Source organism: Syngnathus scovelli, chromosome 16 (genome assembly GCF_024217435.2).
Source record: "Syngnathus scovelli strain Florida chromosome 16, RoL_Ssco_1.2, whole genome shotgun sequence".
Classification (NCBI taxonomy): domain Eukaryota; kingdom Metazoa; phylum Chordata; class Actinopteri; order Syngnathiformes; family Syngnathidae; genus Syngnathus; species Syngnathus scovelli.
Window position 1 is genome coordinate 7,873,314 of NC_090862.1, and position 27,335 is coordinate 7,900,648.

The 27,335-nt window shown below is 49.5% G+C and overlaps 1 protein-coding gene across 2 annotated transcripts in view; it reads left to right on the forward strand.

Moving 5' to 3' along the window:
• The window catches only part of LOC125984205 (RNA binding protein fox-1 homolog 3), a 116,456-nt gene that overhangs the window by 75,548 nt on the left and 13,573 nt on the right, over positions 1-27,335 (forward strand). The window contains exons 4-9 of one of the 2 annotated variants that reach the window (XM_049746162.1): positions 14,356-14,661; positions 21,178-21,306; positions 22,432-22,485; positions 24,347-24,439; positions 24,857-24,917; positions 25,066-25,119. In XM_049746162.1, coding sequence (XP_049602119.1) covers positions 14,356-14,661; positions 21,178-21,306; positions 22,432-22,485; positions 24,347-24,439; positions 24,857-24,917; positions 25,066-25,119 — 697 coding nt within the window. The remainder of the gene's footprint in view (positions 1-14,355; positions 14,662-21,177; positions 21,307-22,431; positions 22,486-24,346; positions 24,440-24,856; positions 24,918-25,065; positions 25,120-27,335) is intronic. The other variant, XM_049746163.1, reaches the window with a different exon arrangement.

Sequence of the window (27,335 nt, forward strand, 5' to 3'; positions counted from 1 at the left end):
CACTGACTTCATGTTCAAAGTGTGCTTAATGATGATATGAAAAATGATTTTGAGGGACGTCTCGTAGGTGTTGAGCGAGTGTATTTTGTTGTTGGTTGTGACAGCGGCACTTAAAGCTTTTTGGAGGTGATAAAAAGGTTTGAGAAGCACTAGGCTAGGTGAACTTGATGTTCATTAGCGCGATGTGAGAGTGAAACACGAGTGCGCTCAGGGCGTTCTTTTCATCTCGGATGCAGGAGAGAAGACGGCGGGATAATGGAGCCCACAGCCTCTCGCCTCCCGCCTTCCGACGCCTGTGAGCTTTTGAGCGGCCGTAAACAAAAACGCATTTGGCCAATTTCCTCATCAAGCGCAACGAGTTGCCTCACGTTTCAGCTTTTCAAGGCTCCTTTTCCTCTCCGGCCGCGAACCCGATACGGCGACGGGGGCCGCTAATTCCCCGCCGAGCCGAGCCGCGTTACGATCGGCCCGCCATTGATTTTTGGCTCCTCTTACAATCGCCCCCCACGCCGTCCCCCATGGTGGACGCTTCCGGGAGGCGGATGAAGCACTCGGCGGCTTGAATAGCTTCCGAACCACAAGTGTTGGGCCGCCGTGGATTTTACACGACGCGGCTGTTATGTTGAGCTTCATGTGCGACGTGAGCAATTAGATCCATACGTTCGACGGGCCTCATGAAAGTTTCAGTGGGTTCGGCTGAAGAACACGACGAGAGCCGGGCAGACGAGCTCGGGCGTGGCCATGGAAAGTGGCCACTAAGGAGAAGGAAGACGAGGAGGGCAGAGCTTGCGTTCATACTCATACATTGATAATGGCCGCAGTACTATAGGTGTCATTCATTATGCATGCGGACAGGCCACGCCCCCCACCCTCGCAAAATGATATAATGGATACGCTAAAGAGGTCAAAGTAAAATAAAAGAAAAAAATGGAGAATATCCGCAAGTGATGTTCCAGACGGCGCATCTTACTGAACTATGTATAAACAGTTTTCAAGACTCCATTTTGTGAATTTGAAAGAAGCAGAATTTGAAAGGTGGAGTCGAGAACCCACAAATCAGTCTACAGTATTTTTATTTTATTTGTTCTATTGTAAACTTACTTCAAATAGAATGGCCTACACGTGTTAGTTTGGATGTGAGCAATGTTCGCATTTTGTACTAGCAAAGAAACTACCGTAGGTGTCTTTCACCATCGATTTTTTTTGTCTTGGACTGCGCTAAATAGATGCGGTTGTAAAGTTGTAGTTTGCCAGCTGCGAGCATTTTGCCGAACCCCCTGCAGCAAACGTGAAATGAAAGCACGGTGGGGGCGAGCCATTCGTCACTTTGAGGCGCGTCGGGCGGTCGGACGCTAGCACGGCAAAACGCTTCCTCCCTAACGTGGCTCTTTAAAGAGTCGACTTGTCGCCAGCGAGTCCCCCAAAGGAGGGATGGCGTTCCGCTCGCCATCTGCCGCCTGGGCTAAAAGCGGCGCCGGCTCCCCCAGGACGGCGCAGAGGTGCCTTGCGCAAGTGCTTCCTTGACAGCTTGCAATTAAAAAAAAAAAAAGCAAGCAGGTAACGCGGAACCGCCCTGTTGGCGTACGAACTTTGGCTGCCCGCTTGGCCTCTTTTTGCCTTTTTAGAATTCGTCAAAGCACCACCCTCGCCTTCCTCCATTTCTGCTCCTCTTCCCTCATTCTGCTCCCTCCTCTTCCTCCATTTTCCTCTACTTCCTCACTTCGCCTTCATCTTGCGCTTCCCCATCTTCTGCTCTTCCTCCTTCTCCTTATCTTTTTCTCTCTTAGTTCTTTCTGCTTCCAGCTCCTTCTCCTCCTCTTACATCTTCTTGCTAATCCTCTCGCTGATCCTTCTCTTCCTCATTCTACACATCCTCCCGCTTCCATCTCACTAATCCCCTCTTTCTCATCCTCCTCCTCATTGTTTTCTTTCTGCTCCTCTTCTGTTTCCTCCTCCTCCGTCGGTCTTCTCGGCGTTCCTCCTCTTCCTTGTCTGCTCTGTTATTCTTCCTCCTCCATCTCCTCCTTTCTCCTAATCCTCTTTCCTCCTCGTCGATGTGCTGCTCCTGCCTAAACAATGCATGAAGCTCTCAAAAGGCAAACGGCTGCAGCACTTAGCAGATGAATATTTGATAGAGTGTAAACCAGCGGTGGGCAAAGTCTGACCCGCGGCCTTTAATTCGGCCCGCCGAGCATTTACGTCACCATCAACAGCTGTTGCCGTTATTCGCATGAAAAGGTTTTTGGAATGGGCTTGATTGAATTTCGACAAATAAAACATAAACAAGTTTTTACATCTTTGTTTTTTATTATTTCTTCACTTCAATGTTATTGCGGTTTTTCAGATATTGTTAGCGATGCTTTGTCCCGCTCGGTCAGAGTTCATCTCCCTTCCAGTCATCGACCTAATTGCGCTACGTCGTGGCTTGGCAAGTATTACGAAAGTGACGTGTCTCGTAATCGCGTGCTTCCGAGCCGCTCATCCGGAAGTTTCCTTAATGCGCCGCCTTTGGCTCAGGGATCATCGAGCTTCCTGCTGAGGTCACTGAACTTTTGGCTAATGATCTGATTATGACGCAGCGGCCACTTTGCTTTCACATGTCCCCTAGCATTAGCATTAGCATGGAGCCGACAGACAGGAAGGTGGACAATTGGCCTTCCATTTTTTGTTTTACTTACTTTTGACAACCCAGTACTTCTGTTGAAAGTCCTCTTTCATTTCTGGTTTGCGTCCCAATACTTTTGTCCGTCTCCTTCCCCCTGTCAATCTTCTCGCGCCTGATCAATACTTGTGGCTGAATCGGCTAAAAGGTGGGGAGGGGAGGAGGGGAAAAAAAGCTTTGGTCAGTGAAAATGCAGTGGAGGCGAGGCTGGAGCGAGTCCAGCTCGTCTCTGCGTCTTGTTTACGCAGCGGGAATGATTCCCGATAGGCGGGAGAAAACCTGCGGGACACGTCAGCATGTGTCCGTCTTGAGACATTGATTTAAAAAACATGTCCCGCTTGCCGGCGCATAATCATACGGCGTGCAACCGACTTTGGTTTGCTCTTCCTGTTGATGTCCACATTGTGGTTACCACAAAACAAGAGCAGGCGCCGTTTGCGGGACGGGTCGTGTTCTCAAAGGCACTTAAAATTGGAGCTGTAATGTGACTGGTAACTGCTTAAGTTGGTAGGGTGTGTGCACTTTTGCAATCTCATGGCAAGAGCTCATATTTAGTTGTCGTTACAAAGTTCGCCTTCAATGGTGGAAATAGTTTAGACATGATGGTTCTTAATAAAAACGTGCCATTTCAGCAGGGGTGTGTAGACTTTCTCAATCCACTGTGCGTCTTATTTTGCTGTTCATGCGCCCACGCGTGTCTAATTGGCTCATGTGTGCTCGTCCTGCCGGAGCAATTAGAGGATGAAAGTGGGGTGTAGAGGGGGCGAGCACGCGATGTGCAACTTTCAGCTCATTTGTGCGGCCACCATGTCAAACGGCATCCGCGCTTGTGTAAACAATCAACATGGCCGACTCCTTGTTATCTTTGCCCGTGTGTGCCGTGTGGCAATGTCGGAGCGAGTCACTCTCAATCCAAATCTTTCCTTAAATACCATGGACGCTCAAGTTAGTTTCCAACATTTTTTTTTGTTTTTTCCTCAATGGCTGCTGAGCAGGAGGCAAAGGAGCACATTTGCTGATGAGGCTGATGTGCCGCAAAGACCCGCAAGACACAAACGCTTCACGTTTAAGCACTGCTTTTCTTACCACTTCTAACTTTTCCCCCAGAAATTAACTCTGATGCTATTGCAACTCCCCCCACCACTCTGAAAAATACACTCATATATTTAGCATTTTGGTAATCAGGCAAAGTTAGAAAAGGGCGTTTGCGCCGTTGCGGGAGTGTGGCTGTGGAATCAGACCACTCAAAACAAGTGTTTTGTTGCCACCGCAGCACACCGACAACAACGCACTCAAGCGGCCGCTGGCTATTTGGGGTAGCGCAAATAAGTCGGCGGCTCGGCCTTCCTTCTTTTCCTTTCCATTAACGCAGCGATTAAGGCCAAGCGGAAAAACACCACGGCGGCGAGCCGAGCCGAGCGGCAGCATGACAAAACAGCCCCTCAAACAAGCCGTGTCGACGTTGCGTTGTGTGGCCGAGCACGAGGACGCAACATGCATACTTGCTTGCACGACTTCTTTTGTGCTGCCAATTTGTCAGATTTGCATTTTGTACCTTTTTGAAAAATTCCGTCTTAACCCTTCACAAGTCTTTCAAACATTTTCTTTTGAGGTCTTCTTCCGCCGAATCTTTAATATTCATGTGTTTGTGTGCACCTTAAGGTGCCGAATCCCATTTAGCCGTTTGTGTTTTTGATTAAAGACGAAGACGAGGAAGGCGAGCGCGGGCGCCGGGCTCGGCTCCATTAACGTCCTCCGGCCCGCCGCCTGGCGTGACTCGATAACGCGGCGCCGTCCTCTTTTTTTTTTTTTATATCTGCAGTGAACACGCGTGACCTCTGATAGACTGCCTGGTTGCCACGACAACAAAGAGCAAAAGGATCCGCAAAAGCGGAGGCGGAACGAACCCGCTCGGGTCAGCGCCTCGGCATCCGGTCCGAGTCATGTGATACGGCTGTCTGTCCTATCGCGGACTGAAGCGACCAATCGTTGCTGTCTTGTTACTTGTTTGACTTGTTGCTGTGATTTTTTACACTTATTTGATGAAGTTGCAACTTTTTTGTGAAAGTAACACAAAGTTGAGCGGCAAGTTTATGTTGCTCCGCTGTAACGTGCGTCATATACCCGCTTTTCTTTTTTTTTCCAGCCGCTGAGGGCAAAGACCGGTAATCTCCAGCTTCTTTTTTTTCCATCATGAAGACTTTGGCCCAAACCTTGCTTGAAGATCCCTGCGGCGGATTACGCCGCTTCTAATTGACTCAATTATCCCATCCAGTTGGATAAAAAGTGCGTCGGGCCGGGATTTGCGCGGCATTAAGTGATTCGGCTTGATGCCTCTAATGCAGGTATCAATCTGCGGCGGGCAATATGGCCGCTGTCATCTCCGCTTAGCTCGCTCTCCGCGTGAAATTGTCCAAAACTCCGCCCATCAATCAGACTTGCCCCGGGATTGATTTTCTCTCACTTTGCTCGTCTTCTCTTTCTCCCGCTCTGCTGCGTCGCACCGATGTCACGGCGGGCTGGAAAGGGAATTGCTCCCAACCAAACCGCCTCATTTTATTACGACGCTAAAAAGAATACATCCATTTGGAAAAAAAATGAAAAGCACAGGACAACGGCTGACAGGAACAAAGACCAATTTTTGTACATTCTGTTCTTTGTGGTCAATATTTAATATTTTGATTTGATGAAAAAAAAAGTAGTAGGAAAAAAAAAAGTATTTTTTTTTTCCACGTGCTGTAATTTTTGACTTTGGGAATCCCTTTTGTCGAATATGTCTGTGACGGCAAGGTCGGCCGCCGGCTTCCCTCTCAGACTTGACACATCAACAACCCCGTCCCCCCTCACCCTCCTGCGCCTTTGCCGTAATGCAATATTCACAGGTCAGCGCTCGTGTGACAAATGATGGCGGTCACTCAGTTGCTTCACTGACGCTCATTTTGGACCACTCACACGTCGCCGTCGCTCGTTAGGTGCGCAAGGAAGTTAGGAAGGCAGCGAGGAAGACAGACAGCAAGCGAGGAAGGAGGGAAGAGGGAGACGAGAAGTAAACAAGTTAGCGAGCAAGGAGGAGGGGCACATTTATGTTGGCCTTTCAAAGGCGTTTTAATCTGGTTTGGAATTTGGTTCTTACATGTGAGACGCTGAACGTCGATGTTGACGTAAACAGCGTCCCCGCTGTGCAGCGAGAGAAAAACTTCTGTCGACATGAAAAGCACCAGCTCAAAAGCATGTTTAGATTGCTTGCTTTCACTGTGCTTTGTTGACACGACGCTTGACTTTTTTTGGACTTCTTGTCTCAGTTTTTGGTTCTTATGAGGTTTTGACCTTGATCTTGACAGTTGCTGAGATGGTTCTTGACTTGGTTTTTGACTTCCTGACATGATTTGGACATCATGAGTTATGAACCAGTTTTTCACAGAATTTGACCTTTGACCTGTTTTTGTGTGTTGGGTTGACAAAGATCGTACAAAATAAGACAAGAAATCACAAATACATTTTCATTAAAGAAAAGAAGAATTTTAGCTGATTTTTTAAAATTATTATTTTTTGCCTGTTTTGTTTGTTTGTGCCTGTTTGTTGTCGACTTGATTTTTAACTTGGGTTCTTGAGCTTGAGCTTGACCGGTTCTGAATCTCAGACATCGTTGTCACGAGTCGGGCCGCTGTGGCGACCTTTGGGCAGGGCTCGCTGAGGGGCCCAGCCAGCTGTTTAAAAGCACACGAGGGGTCACGTGAAGCCGTTGCGGACCCATCGCTCAAAGTGCTGGCAATAATTAGAGCACGGCTTGCAGCAGAATGGCCGTGTCACTGGGGGAAATTGTATTTTTATTTACTGTGTCGGGCCTCCCTGGCCCCTCCCCCCTCCCGCCTCGGCATCGCGCTAAAGGCGCTGTCAAGAGGCGGCGTGATGCATTGGGCGCTTTCGTATGGCGGCGTGCTACTGTGTGCAGTGGCTGCGCTCCTTTTTTCTTTGTATTTTTTTTTTTCATCTGCTGCATGGGCATTTGTATTCCGGACTTGCTGTGGATTTATGCTCATCTCACAAGTGATAGAAAACTGAAGCGGCGTGAGAACTTTACCGTAGAAGCGTTCGTGATGTTTATATTGAAGCTAGCTGGGGCCTCATTTTCTTACTGTGAGATGGCGTCTCGCCAATGAATGTAAAAAAAGAACAATCATCTGTCAGTGAACGTTTGTGCAAAATATTAATGTAGCCACAGTCAAAATATAAATAAATAAATATATTTTTCTTTTACTATTTTCAAATGACCACATTTATTCATCAAATATACATGAAATATACGACAAGGCATCTGCAGTTGCGTCGTCTAATTTGAATCAGTAAAGCGAGCAGAAAACTAAATGAAATGCGGCACAACGATTGCAGTGTGCGCAGATTTCAAGACGCCACATTGCAGACTTTTTAAGTCGAAATTTAAGACCTCTGCTTCACTGAATGCCACCACTAAATGTTGCCATATTTTATGTAGACTGCACTCTATAAAATACGTATTACCACATTTTATAGTGATTGCAGTTTCCCAAAGAAAGTCTAACAAGGTTGTTTATTGCCTCTGTTTTTTTTTTGTTTTGTTTTTTTAAACCTTTTGAACAGCAAACTCAAGGAAAAACATCTTAGCGTGTAAAATATTCATTTGAAGCTCCACGGGGGGGTGACGAATCCTGTTATTGATCTGAAATTGATCACAGTAAAAAAAAAAAAAAAATGGAGGCAGCGAGACATGCTCTTAGCCCCTCCCCCTCCCATTACACACACACACACACGCGCGCACACATCAATGGCGTGCTCGACGGTGTGTAAAGCAGGTGCCGGCCCTCAATCCAATTAAAGGTCTTTGATTGGAGGAAATAAATGGAGTGTGTCCACAAAGCGCCGGCCTGTCCGCATTTAGCTGATTCCTCTTTTCTTGTTTACCCTTTTTGCCACAAGGAGCGCTTGTTTATGAAGGAGTGCTTGAATCTAATAAAGCCCCCGAGGTGGGAGAGCCAGAAAGCAGTGAGAGAGAGAGAGAGAGCGAGAGAGAGAGAGAGAGAGAGAGAGAGAGAGAGAGAGAGAGAGAGAGAGAGCAAGCGAGCTGCGCTCAGCGGGCCGCTAATGCAAACAATCCAATTTGGCCGCTGCGAGCGCTGCGGCGGCATGTCGGAACGGGATTATTATCTGGAATGGGCCCGGCAGGTGTTGCCGTGATACAGTGCCATTTGAAAAAAGGCAGAAGAGGCAGGAAGAAGAGGAGGCGGGAGGTGCCCAAACTCCCAAAGATGCTTTTAAGGCCAGCGTCTAACGAGCAAATGGGCCCGTTAGCATCATCGCCGCCGTAACTTGCGGTCGGGAGTCGTTCGTCTTGCTGCGCCTGACTTTTACGCACCAGTTTCCCATTTTCCTTTTCCTCAGGAACAGCAATGCTGTGTGAAAATGATAACAGAGGATGGGACAGGACATGAGGACAGGATGATGGTAAAGAGTCAGGCAAGAAGATACGGCAAGACATGACACATGTATGAGTCATCAGAAACCATTTCCAAGTTTTGCATAGGACAGGGCAGTGAGTGGGGTGGGACACATGCCAATTGAGACAGGTTAGGACAGGACAAAAGTCGGAAGTAACACAGTGTGTTGTAGGGATGGGCACAGGACAGTGCTAGATAGGAGTGGGATAGTGTGCCAGACAGTGGCTCCAGTTTCCGGGAAGTGTGTGGTGAGAATGCAGAGTAGCAAAAGGGACTGGACTGTCGAGCAAACGGTTTGTGATACGGCCATGATAAATAGCAGATGGGACAGGACAGCACCAACGGAAGGCCCGTCCGTCCCTCTCCACTCCACGGACTCCGCCATCCCGCTCCTCCTTCCTCTAATTGCAGCGTCGGGGAGTGGGCGTGTAGGAGTGCCGCCTCAGCATTCCGCCAGTATCACTGAGTTAGCTCGCTCGTTAGCCGCCAGTGTTTGGTTGCCGCGCTCACTTCCTCATCCTTCGCATCCTTCCGGCGTCTCCTCTGGCTCTCCCGCCCGCCTCTTCCCGCGCCGTCAAATCTTCAAGACGAGGCGATTTACGGGCTAGTTTTCCTCGAGCTTTCAGGGAATTACCGGCGCTCCATCACGGATAATCACGGTTAATAACCCTTCTCATTAAGGAGACGAGGACCACGGGTCATTAATATTGTTAATATCTTCTCCCCGTCTTTCCCGTCCATCTCTCGGCTGGATGTGGAAACAAGAGGAGGGCGGGCGGGCGGGAGAGAGCGTGCTGACGGTGATTAAACCATCGTGATGAATCAAAAGTTATCTCCCCGATCTTCATAAGTGGAATTAAGATCTGATTAGATGCGCTTCAGAAAAAAATACCGCCCGTCTCGCCACAGTTAGGAATGACGAATCGTCGCACCTGTTCGGCGGCCGTGTTAGGGGCGTCACCCTCATTTGGCGGCCACGGAATGTCGCGTCAGGAATCCCACACGCCAAAGATTTCACTTTGACAATCAGAACCATATTTTACATTTGGCGTTTTGATGTTCCTTTCAAGGATAACGTGTCTTGCTAAAAGACAAGAAATTCTCAGCGTGGTCTTTATCATGGGCCGTTTTCCCACAAGCCAGTTAATTAAATATATATTTTTTAAGTAAATAAAAGATTCCCAGCGTGAATGCAAGCTGCATTGTGTCTAATAATAATAATAATAAAAACAACAAGCCGCACGTCGGCTGAGACGTTGACACCGGCTCTGCGCTAATTAGTCCCAGATGTAAATATACTGCACGCAACAAAAGAGACAATTATCGGCTGTTGGGGCTGAGGCGGTCCGATGGCGTGGAACTGATGGCTTCCTCACAAGGTCGGCAGCCTTATTTGCGTATTTGTTTCATTTCATTATGCATCCCCGTGATGCGGCGGGGCCTTCATTACGTGTGTCACGCGGGTTCAAAGTGATCCCGTCTTTATTAAGCGGCGAGGGCCCCGTCGCTAAGAGTGCCTCTCGCGTCTCCGTGTGAGCCATGTAATGAAGAAATCAGCAAGGGACGGGAGAAAATGAACTCTTTCTAATACCTCTCGGTCCGAGGCCGGCGCACAAATAAGCGCCCGCCATAACGAGGACAAATCAGGTTAGAGGGAATGGAGCGCGTGTGACACACCAAAACGATTAAGCCCCGCGGAGGAGGGCGGCGGCGGTGGCGGGGCAGGCAGCCGCCGCTGAAATTGACTGCAAAGACAGGCGGCGTTTCGACTCGTGAATTGATTTCTACACAAATGAGGTGGAAAATGGAAAGACGGGACTTTTTTTTGAAGGCGGGAAATGTGAGACCAAACAATAACGGGCTGCTCTTCTGAGCGTGAACGTTAGCCGGAAGCCTCGCGCACGCCTTCATCGCTGCTGTGAATTTGCATCAAATTGGCTTTTTTTTCTGCGCGTCTCCCTTTTCCCGCCAGGCGGTAATTGGGGAAGGAGGGAGAGCCCGCCTGAGGTGTTTTGTTGTTGTTTACTAGCACTCAAGTCCCGGCTCACCTTGGAACGGCGGTGTTAGTAATTAGCCACCGCCTCTGGTGTCTATCAGGGGGCGAGTTGCGCTTGGATCACGCGGCCCGCCTAATTACAACGGACCGGAGCGTCGCCGCTCGCCTGTGGAAATCGGCCACCGCCTCCTTCCCGCAACAATTAACCGCGTAAAACTAAATTATTTTTTCTGGCTGTTGGAGTTGCGCTCGGGTTGCGTCAACGGGCAGGTTCAGTCTTGGAAAAGAAACCACACTTTGAAGGAAAACAACTGAATGAGGAGCCAATGCGGAGCCATCACAAAAGGTGCCCGAGCCCCCTCGTCACATTTTCTGACATCCTTGGCTCCTCGGTTGCCAGATTCAGGCGCCAGGAATGATGCGACCGACGGATGCCCGTCTTGAAATGTCCCATACACGGGGCCCCGTTATGTTCTGGTCGACTGACCCGTGGAAACAAATCACAGAATCGATTGCATCCACAAATTCTGACCGCATCCAATGACAGCAAAGCTCGCCATTTGCCGGCTGCACAGCAGGGCGGCAAAACTGTCCGTTTGCGCTTCTTGGCCCGGCCGGTTCGGAAACAACACCTCGGAGGCCGACTGGCATGGCGGGCTTCGGGTTACGCGGGAGCCAGCGGGAGCCCCCACGGACCACACCCGAGCCCCCATTATCAGATTGGATATCCGCCCTGTCAAAAACTTTGCGCCGAGCAATCAATCGTCTGTCCACCGTGGCCCGCCGCTAAATGTTGAACGATTGATCAGACTTTCTTCCACCTCAACACATTCTGACACCGCATCAGTTTTAAAAAAAAAGTTCTGGTAACGACGTGTCGGCCCAATTTGAAATAGGTGCAAAGCAGTCCACTCCATCAAGCCGCGATTATCGGCCTGGCAGGAATGGACTCACACAGGAAATAACCAAGGGGTCAGATTACCTTGGAGCCAGAAGGAGCCCCTACGGACCACACCCAAGACCCTTTAAAGGGATTAGATACTTTGCATCCAACAATCAAGCACGTCGCCCCAATGTCAAAGCGTGTGCAGATCTGCAAGTTCTCAAGTTCTTTGCTGCCTTGGCGTAGAGCTACGAGAACTCGATGCGATCTGCACAGCAGGCAAAAGAAGCTCTGCTGAGAAATGCCGAGCCGGAGCCATAAAGCTGCCCACTCCATCAGCAGCCCCCCCCCCCCCCCCCCCCCCCCCCCCCCCCCCCCCCCCCCCCCTCCTCCTCCCTCCCTCCTGCCTGCTGCAGCAGCGCAGATTGATCAGCGCGCTCCCATTTGAGTGATTTCCCTCCGGATCCAAAGCGGCGCAATTAGTCGCCCGCTGAATTTCGCCTTGCCGCTGACCCGCCGCCGCTGCAGCCGCGCGCATGAGTCAGAGCGCCACTCTGCCGATATGAGTTCCTCCTAAGAGCTTCTCTATTTGCACCGCCCGTCTCCTCTTGGCCTCCCGACGCCGCTAAAGAGGATCACGATGGCTTGGCAGGCAGCCAAACGCTCACACCTGCTGAGATAGACGAGCCTTTAGCGCAAACACCTAGCGACCGGCGGAACTTGGACTCGCGGCCCGCCCGACCTGCGTGGCGGCTCTCGCCCTGAACAAAAAGTCCACTCGGGAAGCGATCTCCTTAAGTGACACTTCCCAATCCAATTTGACACCGAGTGAGACGCCGGCCGGTGCCGCTCGTCGTCTGAGATCAATAAAAGCTACACTTGCTCATATTGGAGGCCACGGGGAGGGGGGGTGGTGTGGGGGGGGTGTTCAAGCACCATTCGGTGTTCCTTCAACTCTTTTTGAGGTGCAAAAGTCCTTTCATATCGGATGCTGTTCTTTTGGTTTGTTTTCTTGCAACCGGCAGGCAGGTGTTGCCGCCGTCCATTTGTGCCTGGTTGCGGCTTTACAAGCAGGAAGAATAAGATTGGCCGCTATCGTTTTCCACACACTCGATTATCTCGACAAGCGCAAGGATGAGCGCAATTCCCCCACGTCCGATTCCACCGGCCTCCTCCTCCTCCTACTTCTTCTTCCAGTCGGACAACTCGTTTGTCACGTACATCAGAGGACAGCCGAGATCACACGAGCGCCTGCGCCTACTTTGTGTTTAGCTAACAAGCCCTGCTCCACCCCCCCTTTTTTCCTCCTCGCCACTTTCGCCTGGCTGCCCTCTTTAAGAGTCGATGCCGAGCCGCTCGAGTGGCGTTCCTCCTCCACTTGGTCTTGTGTTTTCACTCTGCGGGTCCAATTGAAAAGAAAGCTGCCGCCCAAGGCCATCCCAGGCACTCATGTTTATTTTCAGTCTCCGCCTCACACCAGTCGCCGCTTTGGTAGAACTCACGACCATAAACGGTGAAGGAGTGAAGGCCAGTTGTGGGAGTCGTGCAAGTCTCAACGTTCAAGTGGGCTTCCTCCACGACGAACTGTGAGAAGTGGTCCTTTACAGAGGCCTCCAATGATTCAGTCGAGCCTTTTGGTGGGTGTTTTTTTTTTTTTTTTGGGGGGGGGGGGGGGGGGGGGGGCATTCGTGTCTCTCTTTAAATCCGTTTGTAGACCACAGCACTTGCCAGTTTTTGCGCTTTGTTTTTGTGCCGCTGAGCTTTTTTTGTACCTTGGCCCTCGTTATTGTTGTTGATGAGGATGATGATGAGGCTGCTTTCAAATCCGGCAGCTGTCAGAACAGCCGAGCCGGATCGCCTTTTTTTTCGGACCACTTTTGCGCTTGAGAAAAGAACGAATTTGCCGACATCAAGAACTTCCTTTAAATGAGGAAGGCGTGTTATATAAGGCCGGAGCTGGAGGGAGCGGCAAAGTAGAGCGCAGGGGTAGATAAAAAAAAAAAAAAAAAAAAAAGTTCCCGCATTACGAGAGCGCTAGGAAGAGGCCAGGCTGCTCGGGAGCTTGAACCTCTCAAGGCTTCCCTCCTTTCATTTCCATAATGGAGCAGCGCCTTAATTGGCCGAATGTGTGCTTTTTTCCGACTGCCTTTTGTTTGCCGACACGTCTGCGTGAAATTATTTCCGCTACATTTACAGCGCGGCGTTACTCCACGCGCTCATTAAAACTAACGCACCTTCCCGACCGGCCGGCTTGCGGCGAGGAATAAAACACGTTTATCTCCCGCCTCGCCGTCCCCGCTCGCCTTGTAAAGCAGGCCAAGTTTTGCCGTTATTGTTTCCCCGCCGCCGTCATAAAGCTGCCCGCCCGCCCGCCATTCCCTCGCTTAGCACAAAGAGTTACGTCCGGCGCTCCTTTCTTGAAATTGCGTCTGCTTGTTATTGAAATCCGCCGTTATTGTTCCACCTTCGCGCAGTTGGACGTCCGCTCCGGCAGCTCGTTAGCACGCGCGCTAGGCAACGCAGGTGCACCCGCTAACAGATAAGCGCATTAGCGGCGCGGCTCATCATGGCGTTGCACCGGGGAGCCGAGCCGCGTGTTTGCAGATGATGTTCGTCTGGAGTCCGCTTGTTTGTCGGCTCTTAAAGCAAAAGTCGACTTCGGTCCATCTGCTGTAATCTCGATGTGTTCATATTGGGAACGTCATGTATTCAAACTGCTTGTTGACATTCAGTCAACGAGTGACACATTCTGTAGGTAGTCAAGTGTCGTCGGCAGAAGAATCATCTGAGGCGTCGAGGTCAAAGCTTGTAATTATCAGAAGACGTCGATCGATGAATTGATCGTCCTCTTCTTTGGATACTTGATCGCGCGGACTGGGAGGAGGGAGGGGCGGGCCAGCGGGGTCTTTGGGGGCTGTGTGATGCGCAACAACATCCTCCGTGTTCATTAGCGCTGATCAAGGCACTCTCTAGCAGCAGGCCTGATGCGCCGTGACGGCCGGCGCTGCGTCGGTGTGCGGGGCACCGCCCCCGCCGTGCCCCGCGGTCACGTCGGTGCGTCCCTAATGGCGACCACTTTGATCTCTTCTAACTCGGTGATTTCCAACCGCCGCAGGGAATGATCCAGATTCATTTAATTGCTCAGAAATGTTTATTCATTCACAACAAATGATGGGTCTTTGTTTCGGAGCAAGATGGAAGACTCGACTTGCTTCACCTCCTATGTGATGACTTAAAAGTTGAGCAATGAAAGCTGGGGCTGCTTTTTTCTTTTGATTGCACCTCTGTATTTATTTATTTATTCATTTATTTATGTAATTGTGTTTCTGTGTCTGTCTCCCAGGGCAACCAAGAGGCCCCCAACCCCGCGGACGCCATGAGCCAGCCCTACACCGCGGCCCAGTACCCCCCGCCCCCACAGAACGGCATCCCCGCCGAGTTTGCGGCCCCACACCCGCTCCCCACGCCCGACTATAGCGGGCAGAGCCGCGTGGCCGAGCACGCGCTGACGCTGTACACGCCCACACCCACGCACGGCGAGCCGGCGCCGGGCGCCGACAGCAGCACGCCCAGTATCGCCGCCCCCGCCTCCGCACCGGTCAGTGTCGCTCGGCACCTGCAAACACTCTTCCTCGCAGGCCGCCAGCAAGTAAACACCTTTGGCTCTTCTTTCTCAAACGTCAACTGAGTCTTTCTTAACACTTGTTTTCTCCTCAAGCTGGTGAACGTAGCCAACGTTGGTTTTTGGTTGCAAAGACGTTTGCAAATATGTGTCGTGACTCCTAACCATTTTGTGATGTAGGGGTCTTATGGAATATACACGTTCTAACCTTGGGCTCATCAAAATTTGAACCGAAAACAGTAATAAATAAATAAACTAAAGATTTATATTTATATATACGTATATCAGTGCATCGGCTCTGAAGCCTTCTAGTGCTCAATATATGCAAGAGCAACACGCTTTTCTGCATTCATACTTGCAGTACTTGCAGCGCTCACATGACTCCAAGTGTGTAATTTTCTGCTTATTTTTGCATGAGAAGCAGAAATGTGCATTAATGCGAGACGAGCGCCGTTATCGGGGTTGTTGCAGTCCACATGAATGATTTAGGGGCCTCCTGATCTCTGTACTTGTGAGGGAGGGGTTCTCCTTCCTGCGAGTGGGGGCAAACATTCATCAAACATCCAGAGAGCTGACGTTAACGGAATCTCGGACTCGTTAGCGGTGCAAAATCGAGATTTTGAAAATGAACATCGGAGATGTCAAATAACGTATTGTGAATAAGAAATAAATAACTTGGTCTTAGATAGTTTTAGCGTCATGTTTAATTGAATTCAGCTCCTTCTGCTGTTCACAACCTTGCCAGCAGTTTGCAGTAGAATACAGTCATACTAACAAAAGAAGAGTTACACAACTACTATAAGTTACTGTAGTCAGTTTATTTTTTTCAGAAGGTAAAAACTATGCTTGTCATTGTCTTATAGTCATTGCTTAACAAACAAATAAATCTTATCTTTCATCAGATTGCGTTAGCATTCAGCTAATAAATTTGAATAGAAACTGATGTACATGTGAGCTGTGGCTCGTATCTTGACAAATTTCTAAGTTGTGTCCCTCATATCTGAAGCCACCACCGTATACCAAAACTCTTGATCACGTGAAAGCTCAGCGGGCTGGATAAAAGAATGTAGCAGGGACCGTATGTAGCCCCACGTCAAACTTTAGCCACCCTATAAATCGGCGGGCAAAGCTGATGCTTTCCACAAAGCAGTCCTCCTGTGCGGCTTTGCAAATTAGTTTCAATTCTGCATTTGCATTCTCGCTTCTTGAAATACTTTTGACCTGCGGCTCACCCCCGGCGGCAGGAAGAAGGAAAAGATGGAGATAAAAGCGGAGCCGTTTGGCGCCGCTCAAGCTCAGCAACGCGTCCGCAAATTCGAGTAACGCCGATGGAGATGAGAACCTTAAGACCTCAGGGCCGCGCTCTCGTCTCTCTCCTGGTAGGAAAACACCTGCAGGGAGGGGTCGACGATCGGCTGCCGCTTTATCTGGGTCACGCTAACGCTATGAACTGTTAGCTGCTAGCCGTCATTTGGGATCGCAATTAGCGTGAGCTGCGCGGCGCGCTAAAGCAGATCTTCACTTTTTCATTCACGCTGCAAAAATCTAAATCTGACTCCATGTTAGCAATACCAACAAAACTTGTCGCATCTTTGTTGAGCCACTGCGCCTTGTCATCTGGTTTTGATTTACAGTGAGTGCTCTGTTCTGCCAGCCAGTTGAAAGGCGGCAGAAGCGACTTTGCCCCCCTCCATTTTCATCTCCCTTCTTCCGAACGCCTCTCGCATCCCTCACCGTCCGTTTCTTCTCTCGCCTTCGCCATCTCGCAGCGATTCATGTGTGCCCCTGCCGGGAAAAGAGCCTCGAGGTGGTGGCCTCCCCCCCCCTCCTCCTCCTCTTCCATACACACATGGGGGGGGGGGTTCGAGAGGGGATTATCAGGGTTTAAACAGAGAGTCTAATCCTTCTGGGCTGGTGGCACGGTGTCATCCACCGCTGAATTGCGCCAACTTTAATGGCACGAGCAGCTTCGGGTGCCCCCACCACATGGGCCCGAACGCCTTTTGATTGCCGAAGCACAGATTGAAGGAGCAGATTCTCTTCGGCGACCCTCCCTCCCACCACCACCACATCCCCTTCGCACGTCTCCCTTGATGCCACTTTACTCTGCACAGCTCTTGGACTTAAAGACTTAAAAAGAAGCGAGAGGGCTGTGTGACGTACGTTTTAACGAGCGCTCCCTCCTTCCTTCGCTGGCTGGCTCGCCATCCGTCAGTGTATCCTCGTCTGCCCTCCAGAGCCGGACCTCGAGGGCAGCCATTTTCAACCACTGTGCCAAGGAAAATATTACAGGATCGTTTTTCCTCCCCCTCGCTGCCAGTAGATACACTGTGGACATAGTAACACTTAGATCCACAGCTTAATTGTCTGGTACCTTCTGTCGTCGAGTGAACGAGCATTTCAACATTTTGCCCGTACAAATTGATTAACAAATCAACAATGGATGCTACGTGAGCAGTGCAGCAACCCATGTAGACAGGCAACAGAACCAAACTCACATGTATTATATTCTTTTGGAAAAATGACTATCACTGTGGCAGACTGAGCAATTGTGACACAATTGGCCAATAGGATTGCACCTTCTGATGGCACTCACTAGGCCACGCCCCTTAAAAAAGATTAAACACACGAATACTGCAGTACTTTTCTTTAGTACAAACATGAAACAAAATGGGATGAGTTCAGAGCCTCTGATTTCAATGCTATAATTTGAGTAATGAGCTTGCTCACAGTAGAAAATGAACTTGTAAGTCAAAGTGTCATGGAACGGATGGAGCAGGGCGACCAAATGCAGCTTGGGCCAGGGTTTATTGGAGAAAACAAAACTAACGGACTCGGCAAACTGACATGACTTAACAAAACAATAACTCGAATGACTGACCGGGACGTGAGACAAGAAGACAACAGGACATGACGAGAACAAGACATTACGACGACAACAACACAATGATCCGACGGGGAGTGAGGGGCAGACAGGACTTAAATGCAAAACACGAAACACAAGGCAGGTGACCGCGGTTACATTGATTGAGGTGACACAGGAGGGGAAGGGTGACGTGAACAGAAACCATGGCAACCTAGACACATAGCAAAACTGGGGACGAGACGTGACACAAAGTAGTTTTGTGCCCCTTTTGTTTGCTGGAGCGCTGTGCAGTTTTCTCTTTGAAACGTTAAGTGCCTTGCCTCTCTAAAGGTTGAGAAGCACTGCTCTGGGGGGGTTGACTTGTGCGGCAATCCCGGAAGATGTTGCAGGGGGGAGGGGGGAGTGGCGGCCGAGCGGCGGCCGACTCGTTATCTGGCCAGCTTCAAATCGTCCGAGGTCGGCGTGAATTTCATGAGTAATCACTCTGCGTTCAGATAACAAATTAAGGAGGCCAGCGTGAGGGCAGCACTCAATTCCACATTTTTCTGCAGTGAGAAGACTCTCCAAAGGAGATTCTGGGTGACTGCGATAACACCAAAAAAAATGCAGCAACGCCCAAGCCGACACGCTCCCTCGCCTCTTTGTTTGTGCTGACGCTAAAGTCACACTCGCCGTCTGCACCGCCAAGGACGCGCCGTGTGGACATTTGTAAAGAAGTGCTAATAGTTCATCAAGTCTAATGTCGTTATGAAACGGACGGAAAAATCCTTGAAAGTCTGAAGAAAAGCCGCTGAAAAGGACCGTTTAGCCTCTGATCTGACCTTCTTGTTGTGGCGTGACGGAACAGCAAGGCCGCCCGCCTGAGTCACTGGATGACAAAAATAATGAGCAAGCGATACGCAGGATGTGGAGGAGGAGATGGATGAGGAGCAAAGATGGAGTACAAATTTGAAATTGCAACAAGGGGACATAAAAAAAAATTTTTACTTTCTCAGACTTTGCTCCATCAAAGAGCAATGAAATTCCTTTTAAAGTATACAATTACCGCAATTGGCCAGTAGGGTCCAAATTGCTGCCCTTTGGGAAAATTCCTACTGCAGTCTCAGTCACATTTCACCACCTTGCAGCTCCTAGCGCACATTAGCATCTGCGTCAGTGTTGCGGTTTCACCTGACACATTTGGGAAGTACAACTTCTTTAGAAGAAGCAAACAAACAAGCAAAGTGAAGCGGTGAGAGCTACAAAGAATAAATGAATGCTCGCTCTCTCGCTTGAATCAGATGTAATCTACTGTACCTGCCTGGCCGCGTTCCAATCAGATGGTTTCAATTATGCTCTCGTAATGCCACTCTGCACGGAGGAGCCAAAAGTGCTGAGGCCGGCACTTTGCGCCCGATTTGCAAATAACAGCAAATAACAAGCGGGAGTCTTTTGGGAGCGGCGGCAGCGGAACAGGAAGCCAGCGAGCCGCCGGAGATGACAGCTCGCGTTGGCACGGACGCCGCCTCGCGCATCCCGCCGCCACCTCCTCCCTCTTCCTCCCTCTGACAGCAGCTGTCGGGACAGCAAAGTGGCGCTGATGGTGGCCTCCCCTGGCGGAGCCGCGCGGGTCATTAGTTTCCGCTGCCATGCCGCCATTTCTCAACCAGGTTGGCAGTGACGGCACAGAGGCGGCTAGCTAGGTAGTCAGCAAACAAACGGGGAGCAAAGTCAGGAAGCGAGCGAGCAAGCAAGGAGGCGAATGTCCGGTCAACAGGCGGGCTCGTGTCGAGTATGGTGAGCAAAAGGTTGAGGAAGTCAGACAGGTAGGACATCAGGAAGGCCATCTGCTCGGTAGACGGGGAAGCAGACCAGCCAGCCAAAGAGGCGGGCTGAAGATGCGAATGCACGTGACATGGGAAGAAGATGGCAACAAGTCAGTCTAACCAGAATCCGAAGTAGAAATCTGAAGACATGGTAGTCCTCTAACGCAGTCCTACGACAGATCCTGGAAGTTCATCTGGATGTTTGCAAACGCTTCGGCGTGATCAAACAGACACGCTCCAACGGCGTTCGAGCGGCACTCCGCTAAAGGTCGAGGGTGTCTTGTGTGAGCGATGAAGCCGATTGACCCGCGGCGTGCTGGGATTAGGGGAGGGAGGGGGCCTCCGGTTCCTCGCCACCCTCCGACATCTGTCTGCGACGTGTCACCCCCGAGCCCAACACGGCCATTCGGGCTATTAACCTCCACGGCGGAGTTGAGAGCCCCACCGGCCGAATGGCTGGCACACAAATCCACTCCAGCCCCTTGGACATCTTTTTTGTTCAGCACACTCAAGATAGCCTGGAGGGGAGGGGGAGAGTGGGGGGAGTGGTGGGGTGTCCTACCGGCCAGCGAGGACCTGACAGAGCGGGACCTTGAATCAAAGCGCTGTCAATGCTCACAATGGATGTCGGCCACGACTGGAAATGGGCCATAAATGGCAAATAAATGACAGCCGTCGCCGTGGAGATTGTGATTATGATAATGGCAATAAGAAAGGAGATCATCATCACCATCGGCGCCATAACGACGATCTCGCCTTGATGAATTGGAGCCGATGTATCGCTGAGCTCATTTGCGCCGTGCTCGGGAAAAGATCACGGCGAGGCCACAGCGTGTTGCTTCCGTTTCGCGCGAGGATCTCCCATAAGGTTTCCCGATTCCTCCAGTTGCTTCCCAATTAGCGCCGTTCGTTGACGGTTTAGCAAGTCGAGGTCCCGCTGCAAAGATTTCCCCAGCGAGTTTGTTCCCACAAAAAGCAAAAACACACGTCCACCGGAACGCCGACCGACATCCATCAGCAGTGTCGCTGCGGCGATAGAGCGGGATTTGTCAGCCGACGTCGTCGTTTATATCGAAATGTCAGCACGGCGTTGGCATAATGATGGAAACAACTACGTGAGGGGACCCCGAGCGCCGTCGCCGCCGCTAATGTCTACGCTCTCGCTGGGCCGGGCCGCCATGGAATCTTTATCCGCTGCTTTTTTTGGCAGCGCCTTCAATCTTGCGCCGAGCTCAAGAGCTAAATGCCAGAGATTAAGACGCCGATTTGTGACGCGCAAGATCCACGTTGACATTCTAACTCATCCGGACGGGATTGAGAAATGAGTGACGCGGGAACACCGCGCTTCTCAAGATGGCCGCTGCCGGATGCATTTTGGGGCTTCCAGAAAATCATTGAGGCTAATAAAAGTGACATCTGGGCACCGCTCAAACAAACGGATGACTGTTTCCATAGATTTTGAAATCAAGACCTCTTTTGCAGAAGAAAAAGCAGAATATCAAAAGAAGAAATATTTGTTTTTTAATTCACTTGTTCAAACATCAATTTATAATCATAAAAAAAGACATAAACATATTTTAGTATGACCAAATTTGTTGTTGTCTTACTTGAAAAAACCTTTTTTTTCTTATAGCAATTCAATTGTTTTTCTAAAAAAAATGGATTTCTTATTGGTAGCTTTTATTTCTCAAATCACATCTTTGTTGTTTTCGTGTCTATTATAAATGTCTATTTTCACAACTTTATCTGTTTATGTTTGTATTTTGTTCTTGTTTGAAAAAAAAACCTTTAGGACTCTTTATGACTTTTTTGTCAAAGTTACAACTTATGTTTGTAAATACCAATCGTATGTCCATGTGTGTTCCCCGACAGTCGGACGACGTGACGCAAACGGACGCCTCGCAGCACTCAGATTCGTCGGAGAAGCAGCAGCCCAAACGATTACACGTGTCCAACATTCCCTTCCGCTTCCGGGACCCTGACCTGAGGCAAATGTTTGGGGTGAGTGCCAGCCGGCAAACGTCTACCTGCTCTCCGGCTAATTGAGTACAAAAAAAGTAGAACTTGATTGTGAGAGAAAGTGAAGAAGAGCTCACCTGTCTACCGAAGCTGGTTTGCGAGGTGCGAGCGCGCTACTAATGAGGCAAAGCGTCTTACGCCTGAATAAACGCCGTCCGTCATAAGAATAGAAGGCCAACATCTGACGGCTCCAAATGGAGCCAAAAATGGACGTTTAAGCGTCCGCAGCTAATTGGACTTTTTGCCGCCAGATGCGTAGACGGAGTCGGGCCCCGTCTGCGGGCAAATTGATGGCTCGCCATCTCCAAAAATTGCTCATTCGCTCACAAATGGTCACCAAACGGTTCTAACAGGCCACAAAAAAAATAATTTCACCTTCACAGCATGTATTTCACCATAGCACTATGTTTAGTTATGGGAATGCTGTCTAATGCGTTTAGGAAAAAAAAGTCTGAAAATACAAAAATTGTCTGCTGACGTACGTCAAGACTTGAAAGCAAATAAACGCAGACGGCAATTAAAAGTGGCGCTTATTTTCTTGCTTTCATTCGGGCCTCCCGTGGGGGCCGCCCCGGCTCCTGTTGACTGTGCCAGCGTCCAAACAAAGATGATGAAAAAGGAGGGGAGGGAGGCGTGGGGGGGGCGGCTACATGATAGCTGAGCAAAGGTAGCGGCCGCTTCACAAGTCCGAACTCCGCCGCAGGCTCAGGAGAATAAAAAGAACACTTGCATTCACTAGTCAACAAGCAGAAATGCTGCAGTGCAGACCCACACACAAACACACACACACACACACACACAAACAAACAAATGGACTCAACTTAGGCATAAAGAGGACATATGCAGTGTTAGAACCGTTATGAAAACACGTAATTGTGAGAAATAGACAGAATGCTGTCCAGCTTTGATAAAATAGCAGCTCAAAAAAAAAAACATCCAATCAGCCGTTTCCAATCTGGGCGCGCGACATACAAAGCAGTGCAACTGTCAAAAATAAAGAATATTGAAAATAAAGTTCAAGTCTGCTTTTCCTGACTTTTTGTTGTGTGTGTCAAGACTGAGCGGCGTGTTGCTAATTTCCTACCCCTCCCCTTTTGTGTTCCGCAGCAATTTGGAAAGATCTTAGACGTGGAGATTATCTTTAACGAGCGAGGATCCAAGGTGAGTCGGCCGCACCGCCAGCTGCTTCATGGCCTCGTTACGCGCTCTCGTCTTGTTTCTCCGAACTCGCTCGCTCGATGACTTCGCCATGATGGACTAAAAAAAGACAATGGTTGAGCATAAAAAGTTGCCTTTTGGCCCCCAAAGCGCAACCGTCACACAAACAGCACTTTGCTGTGGAAATGTGCTAACATCAACCTGTTCGTGCCTTACAAAGCACATTTCCCAGCATGCCTCGCTCGTTTCTATAATGAAGCTAGCGGGACATTCATAAACAATCTATTTCCTATGAAGCCATTTGCATTCAATATGTTTGTCCGCTTTGAAAAATGGCTGCTCGGCCGGGACCCGTTGCAAGCTAATTATTCCTTTCTGTGCGTGCGCGCGTGTGTGACGAAAGGGAAAATGAGATGGAGGGGATAACGGCGCTCAGGTGGATGTCCAAAGGATTCATTCTGCCCTCAATTACTTTTTTCAATGCGTTGCTTTATCTCCGTCAAGGACGGGCCGGCCGGATTTACGCCGGATGCCGCCAATGGCCGGGCCGGTCAAGCGCTAGCCCGTTGTGCCGTTTCCCACTTGTGTTACCTTCGCCGCAAATTGAGATTGGTCGGCGGGTGCTGGGCGGGACAAAAATAGCTGCAAGTGAGGTGCCGACATTGGCAAAACATTCAAACGAGAAGGAAGGAAGTCAAAAAATGTGTTTGTTTGTTTTGTTTTTTTCCTTGTTTGTTTGTTTGTTTGTTTGTTTTAAGAAAGCCACTTTGAGGTCAGGAAGGAAGGCTTTGTTAGTCCAGCATGATATTTGAAAGGTGGCCCAGGTGCAGGCGGGCAAGTCGGCTCTGCGTTGGCCGCAACATAAGTCACCCAAGTGATAGCTTTGCCCTCACCCCTCCCCCGGGGAAAAGCTGGCCGCCGTTGCTGGTCGGAAGGGAGGGGGCGGCAACGTTGCATTTGCCTTTTCAAGTCAATATGCTATTTTTCACCACCTCCCTTCGTCCCACCGCTCACGACGTTGTTAGACTCCTTAATGAGCTTCCTGCCAATGCCCAATCAATTAGAATTGTTTGCTTCCTTTTAGCGTTAGCATTTAGCATGAGCGGACGTTTGAACCATGGCTGTGAAACCTGGTACAAAATTAGATTTTTTTTTTTATTTAGTTTTTATACAAAATCAGCCTCGTCTGTTAGACATCCTGAGCAGCCCCACAAAAAAAAAGTCTCAAGAATCCATCCCTAGAAAGACACAGCAAGTATTTGAAACAGACATCGTAGGCTAGTTTCAGATATTCCCTTGAAAGATGAACTTGTAAAGCTTGTGTGAGATTGCGTTTGAAAAAAACAAAAGAACTTTGAAGCAAAACAGAGACCCAAAATGAATTGCAATTATGCGTGTAAAGTGTTTTGTTTTTGACAGGGAAGTTTTACCATTTCCACTTTTCATCCTTGTGCGTGGCCAAAGTTTTGCGATTGGACGTCAAAGCCAAAAGTCCAAACCTCAGTGAGTCGCAAAGGCCCGACGCAAACATCACCTTGCTGCCTCTCACCCGACAACGTTAATTAGCGCACCGTGTGTTTACAGCTAACGCTGAGAGATGTCTTCTTCTTCTTGGTCGTCGTCGTCTTTTCTCACCATGTTGTTAATTAGCAGAGCGTGGCGCCTGTTTTCCTGACATTCCGCCTCTTTAATTGGGCCGAGCCGGACCCGCTTTGTCAGCCGGGTCCTCTTTGCTGTGTTTTGCTCTCTGCTAACTGCTGCTAATTAATCTGCCAACTTGCCACCGTGGCTGCTCACCTTCTCCCCTTTTTCTGTGTCTTCTTCTTTTTCTTCCTCCCGCCGGCGCCGCCGTTGCCGTCTTCAGGGCTTCGGCTTTGTAACTTTCGAAACGAGCACAGACGCCGACCGCGCACGGGAGAAACTAAACGGTACAATCGTAGAGGGACGGAAGATCGAGGTGCTTTCTCTTTTTCCTTCACGCGTCTTGTTCCTCGCAGCACGACAGCATCCTGATGATGATGAGGATGATGACGATGGCGGCGTGCATGATGAGTGCATGCTAGCAGCCGTCAGACGCCAGCTCGTTGGCAGGAAAAGCCGTCGTCAGTCAACGCACGTTTGTAGTTGCTGTCGGGGTTTTTTTTTTTTTGTGGTGTTTGTGAATCTGGATCGGGGTTGGGCAAATATAAAAAAAATAATAATAATCCTTCAATTGCAAATCTCAAAAATGCTGGTGGTTTTGCCCGGCCTGATCCAAATTATGTTCTTGTGGCATTTTCTCGCCTGCACGCTCTGACGTCGTCTTTGCATGTGGCCTAAATTTTTGTTGTGTTTCCCTGCCGGTGATGTGGTTCTTGTTGTTTTTGTGGTTCAGGTGAACAACGCCACAGCGCGAGTGATGACCAACAAAAAAGTGGCCAACCCCTACACCAACGGTCAGTGCGCACACACACCTCAAGCGCGAACACAAGACGCCAACTCTTCTTAGAAACTAAACCTAATTTGAGTCAGGTTTTGGTGGTGACAATGAGAATGGAAAGTCCCTTTCATGTGTCACTGGTGTTTTTGTGTTTTTGTGCACAGGTTGGAAGTTGAATCCGGTGGTGGGCGCCGTCTACGGTCCCGAGCTGTATGCCGGTAAGTTTCGCCTCCCAGGACCCGATAAGCAGCAGCCAATGAGCACCGATTCTCTCTGACTCGCCGACTGTGCGAAAAAAAAAAAAAGATTTGAAGAGCGTATGCTGGCGTTATCAGACAAGACGACGAGCGCATACTGACGGATTTGCCCGCCGCCAAAGATTGACTTTTACAAGCGAGAGATCCACATCAAGATTTGCTTTGGACCGGTTGTAAGACCAATAAAAGGTTGGGGGGCAACAACCCTTTCTTTGATTTTAATCCCTAACTCAGGAATTCCAAGGCTTGACCCTGTTCAAGACCCAAAGCCGATGGCAGAAGGCGCTAGCGTTTGCGCATGATGAGCTTTTCCGTGGCCGCCATCTTTGCGAGCGATGAAGCCTTTTGCATTTTAATGAAGGCCGAACGCCGCCTTCATTTGCAGGAAGTGCTGAGTGCGCGGCGGCAGTGACGGCGCTGCTCTTTAACGAGCGTCTTTCCTTCCTGCTCATTAGACTAAAATGTGTCTGTTCCCTCCGCAGCGTTACGCTCGCACGCTAAATAAGCCGGCGTGACGGGAACAAGCGCTCGTCCCTCATTGTTATGGCCCTGCCGCGACCGAGTGACCCCGCCCCCGCTCCGCCCTCATCATTATACGCGTACGTCGGACAATTCATTAGGTTCACCAACTAGTCACAGTCTTTTGTCTGCCTTTTGTCAAACTGCATCATAACTGGTGATAAAATGCAAAATATGGTGACTCGATATTAAGCTCCTGGCGCTCATATTTACCGGACGAGAGCTCTTAAATCGTTAGCGTGGCCTTTAAAACTATTAAAGATGAAGCTCCTCTAACAGACGTGATTGGACAATGTACCTAATGAATCGGCCGTTGACACAGCATTACACGCACGTTCCCGCACGCATATACGCACACACTTGCACACAAACGCAAAGACTGTCATAAATCAGCGAGAGTGTGCTCCTCCGCCGCGGCCAGGCGGGGCCGTCTGATTTATGGCCGCATCATTTTTCAAGTGGTCTCGACTACTCTGGCCAGGGCGGAAAAAAAGACGAGGCTGCTTTTTACAAGGAGCAAGTGAAAGCGTCGCGCTGCTGGAATCCACCTCCCGAAAAGAACAACCCCCCAAAAAAATGGATGTGGTTTTGGGGCGCGTCTGCGGGGCGGCGATGGCGATTAATCACGCTTTATCAGCGCTCATTTCTGTGCGGGAGATCGCCCAAATTGGGGGCCATAAATCGCGGCCGGCTGACAGCGCACTTCGTCTCCATTGGCGGGCCACGCAGCCGCTACAGGTTTATTGTCCTCAAAAGCATTCGCCGCAATGACGGATGACAGTGCAGCGCTCCTGGTAGCCCTAGCTAGCGCCCCCTGAAAAGTCGCCTCCGCCCCAAAAAAAAAAAAAATCCACCGCTGACACCAGTTTTAGCAATCAGCAAAATTGGCTGGATGTGTATAACGTGGCGCACGGAAAATTTTCACCCATCAACACGAAACAATGTCGAGATGTTCGTACCGATAAGACAAAAAAAAAAAAAAAAAAAAGGGTCTCATGGGCCAGTCACCAAATATGACCAGAAAGTCCGAGATTTTGCTTTCAAGCAACCGCTGGTTGTGTTTTGGGACCATGGACAGCTCCCGCGCAAATCCACAGGCTCACTAACAAAGGAGGCAGCGAGAGGAGTTCCCCTTTTTTTCCCCCTCAGATTGGGAGGACTTGTGAAAAGAAAAGAAGGCTAATTGGCGTCTTCATAAACGTGGACGGATCCTCTCGTTGTCGGAGTGTACGTTTGGGGGCTAATTAAACGTCCAACCCTTGATGAGATGAAGCTGTTCGGAGGTCCCCGGCGCAGATTAAATGCCTGCGTTAGTCGTATCTACCCCGTAAAACATCGCCAGCTGCCGCTTAGCACCTTGTAAAACTCACAGTCAACTCTCACCGACTTTTTTTTTGGGGGGGGGGGGGGGGAGAGAGAATGAAACTGGTAGCAAAAACTGTCAAAAATGTACCCTAACCCAGGAACAAAAAATAAATGAAAATTACTTTTGTAGTGAAACACAGAGACCCAAAAGCAAAATTTTTATAATTAAAATTAAATTGGATACTAATTTTAATTGCTAATTTTTAAAAAATGTTCTGACCTTTTTTTAATTTTTTTATTTATTTCCTCTTCACAATGCAGTTTTTCCCCCCTCGCTTTTGTGCCTGGAGAAT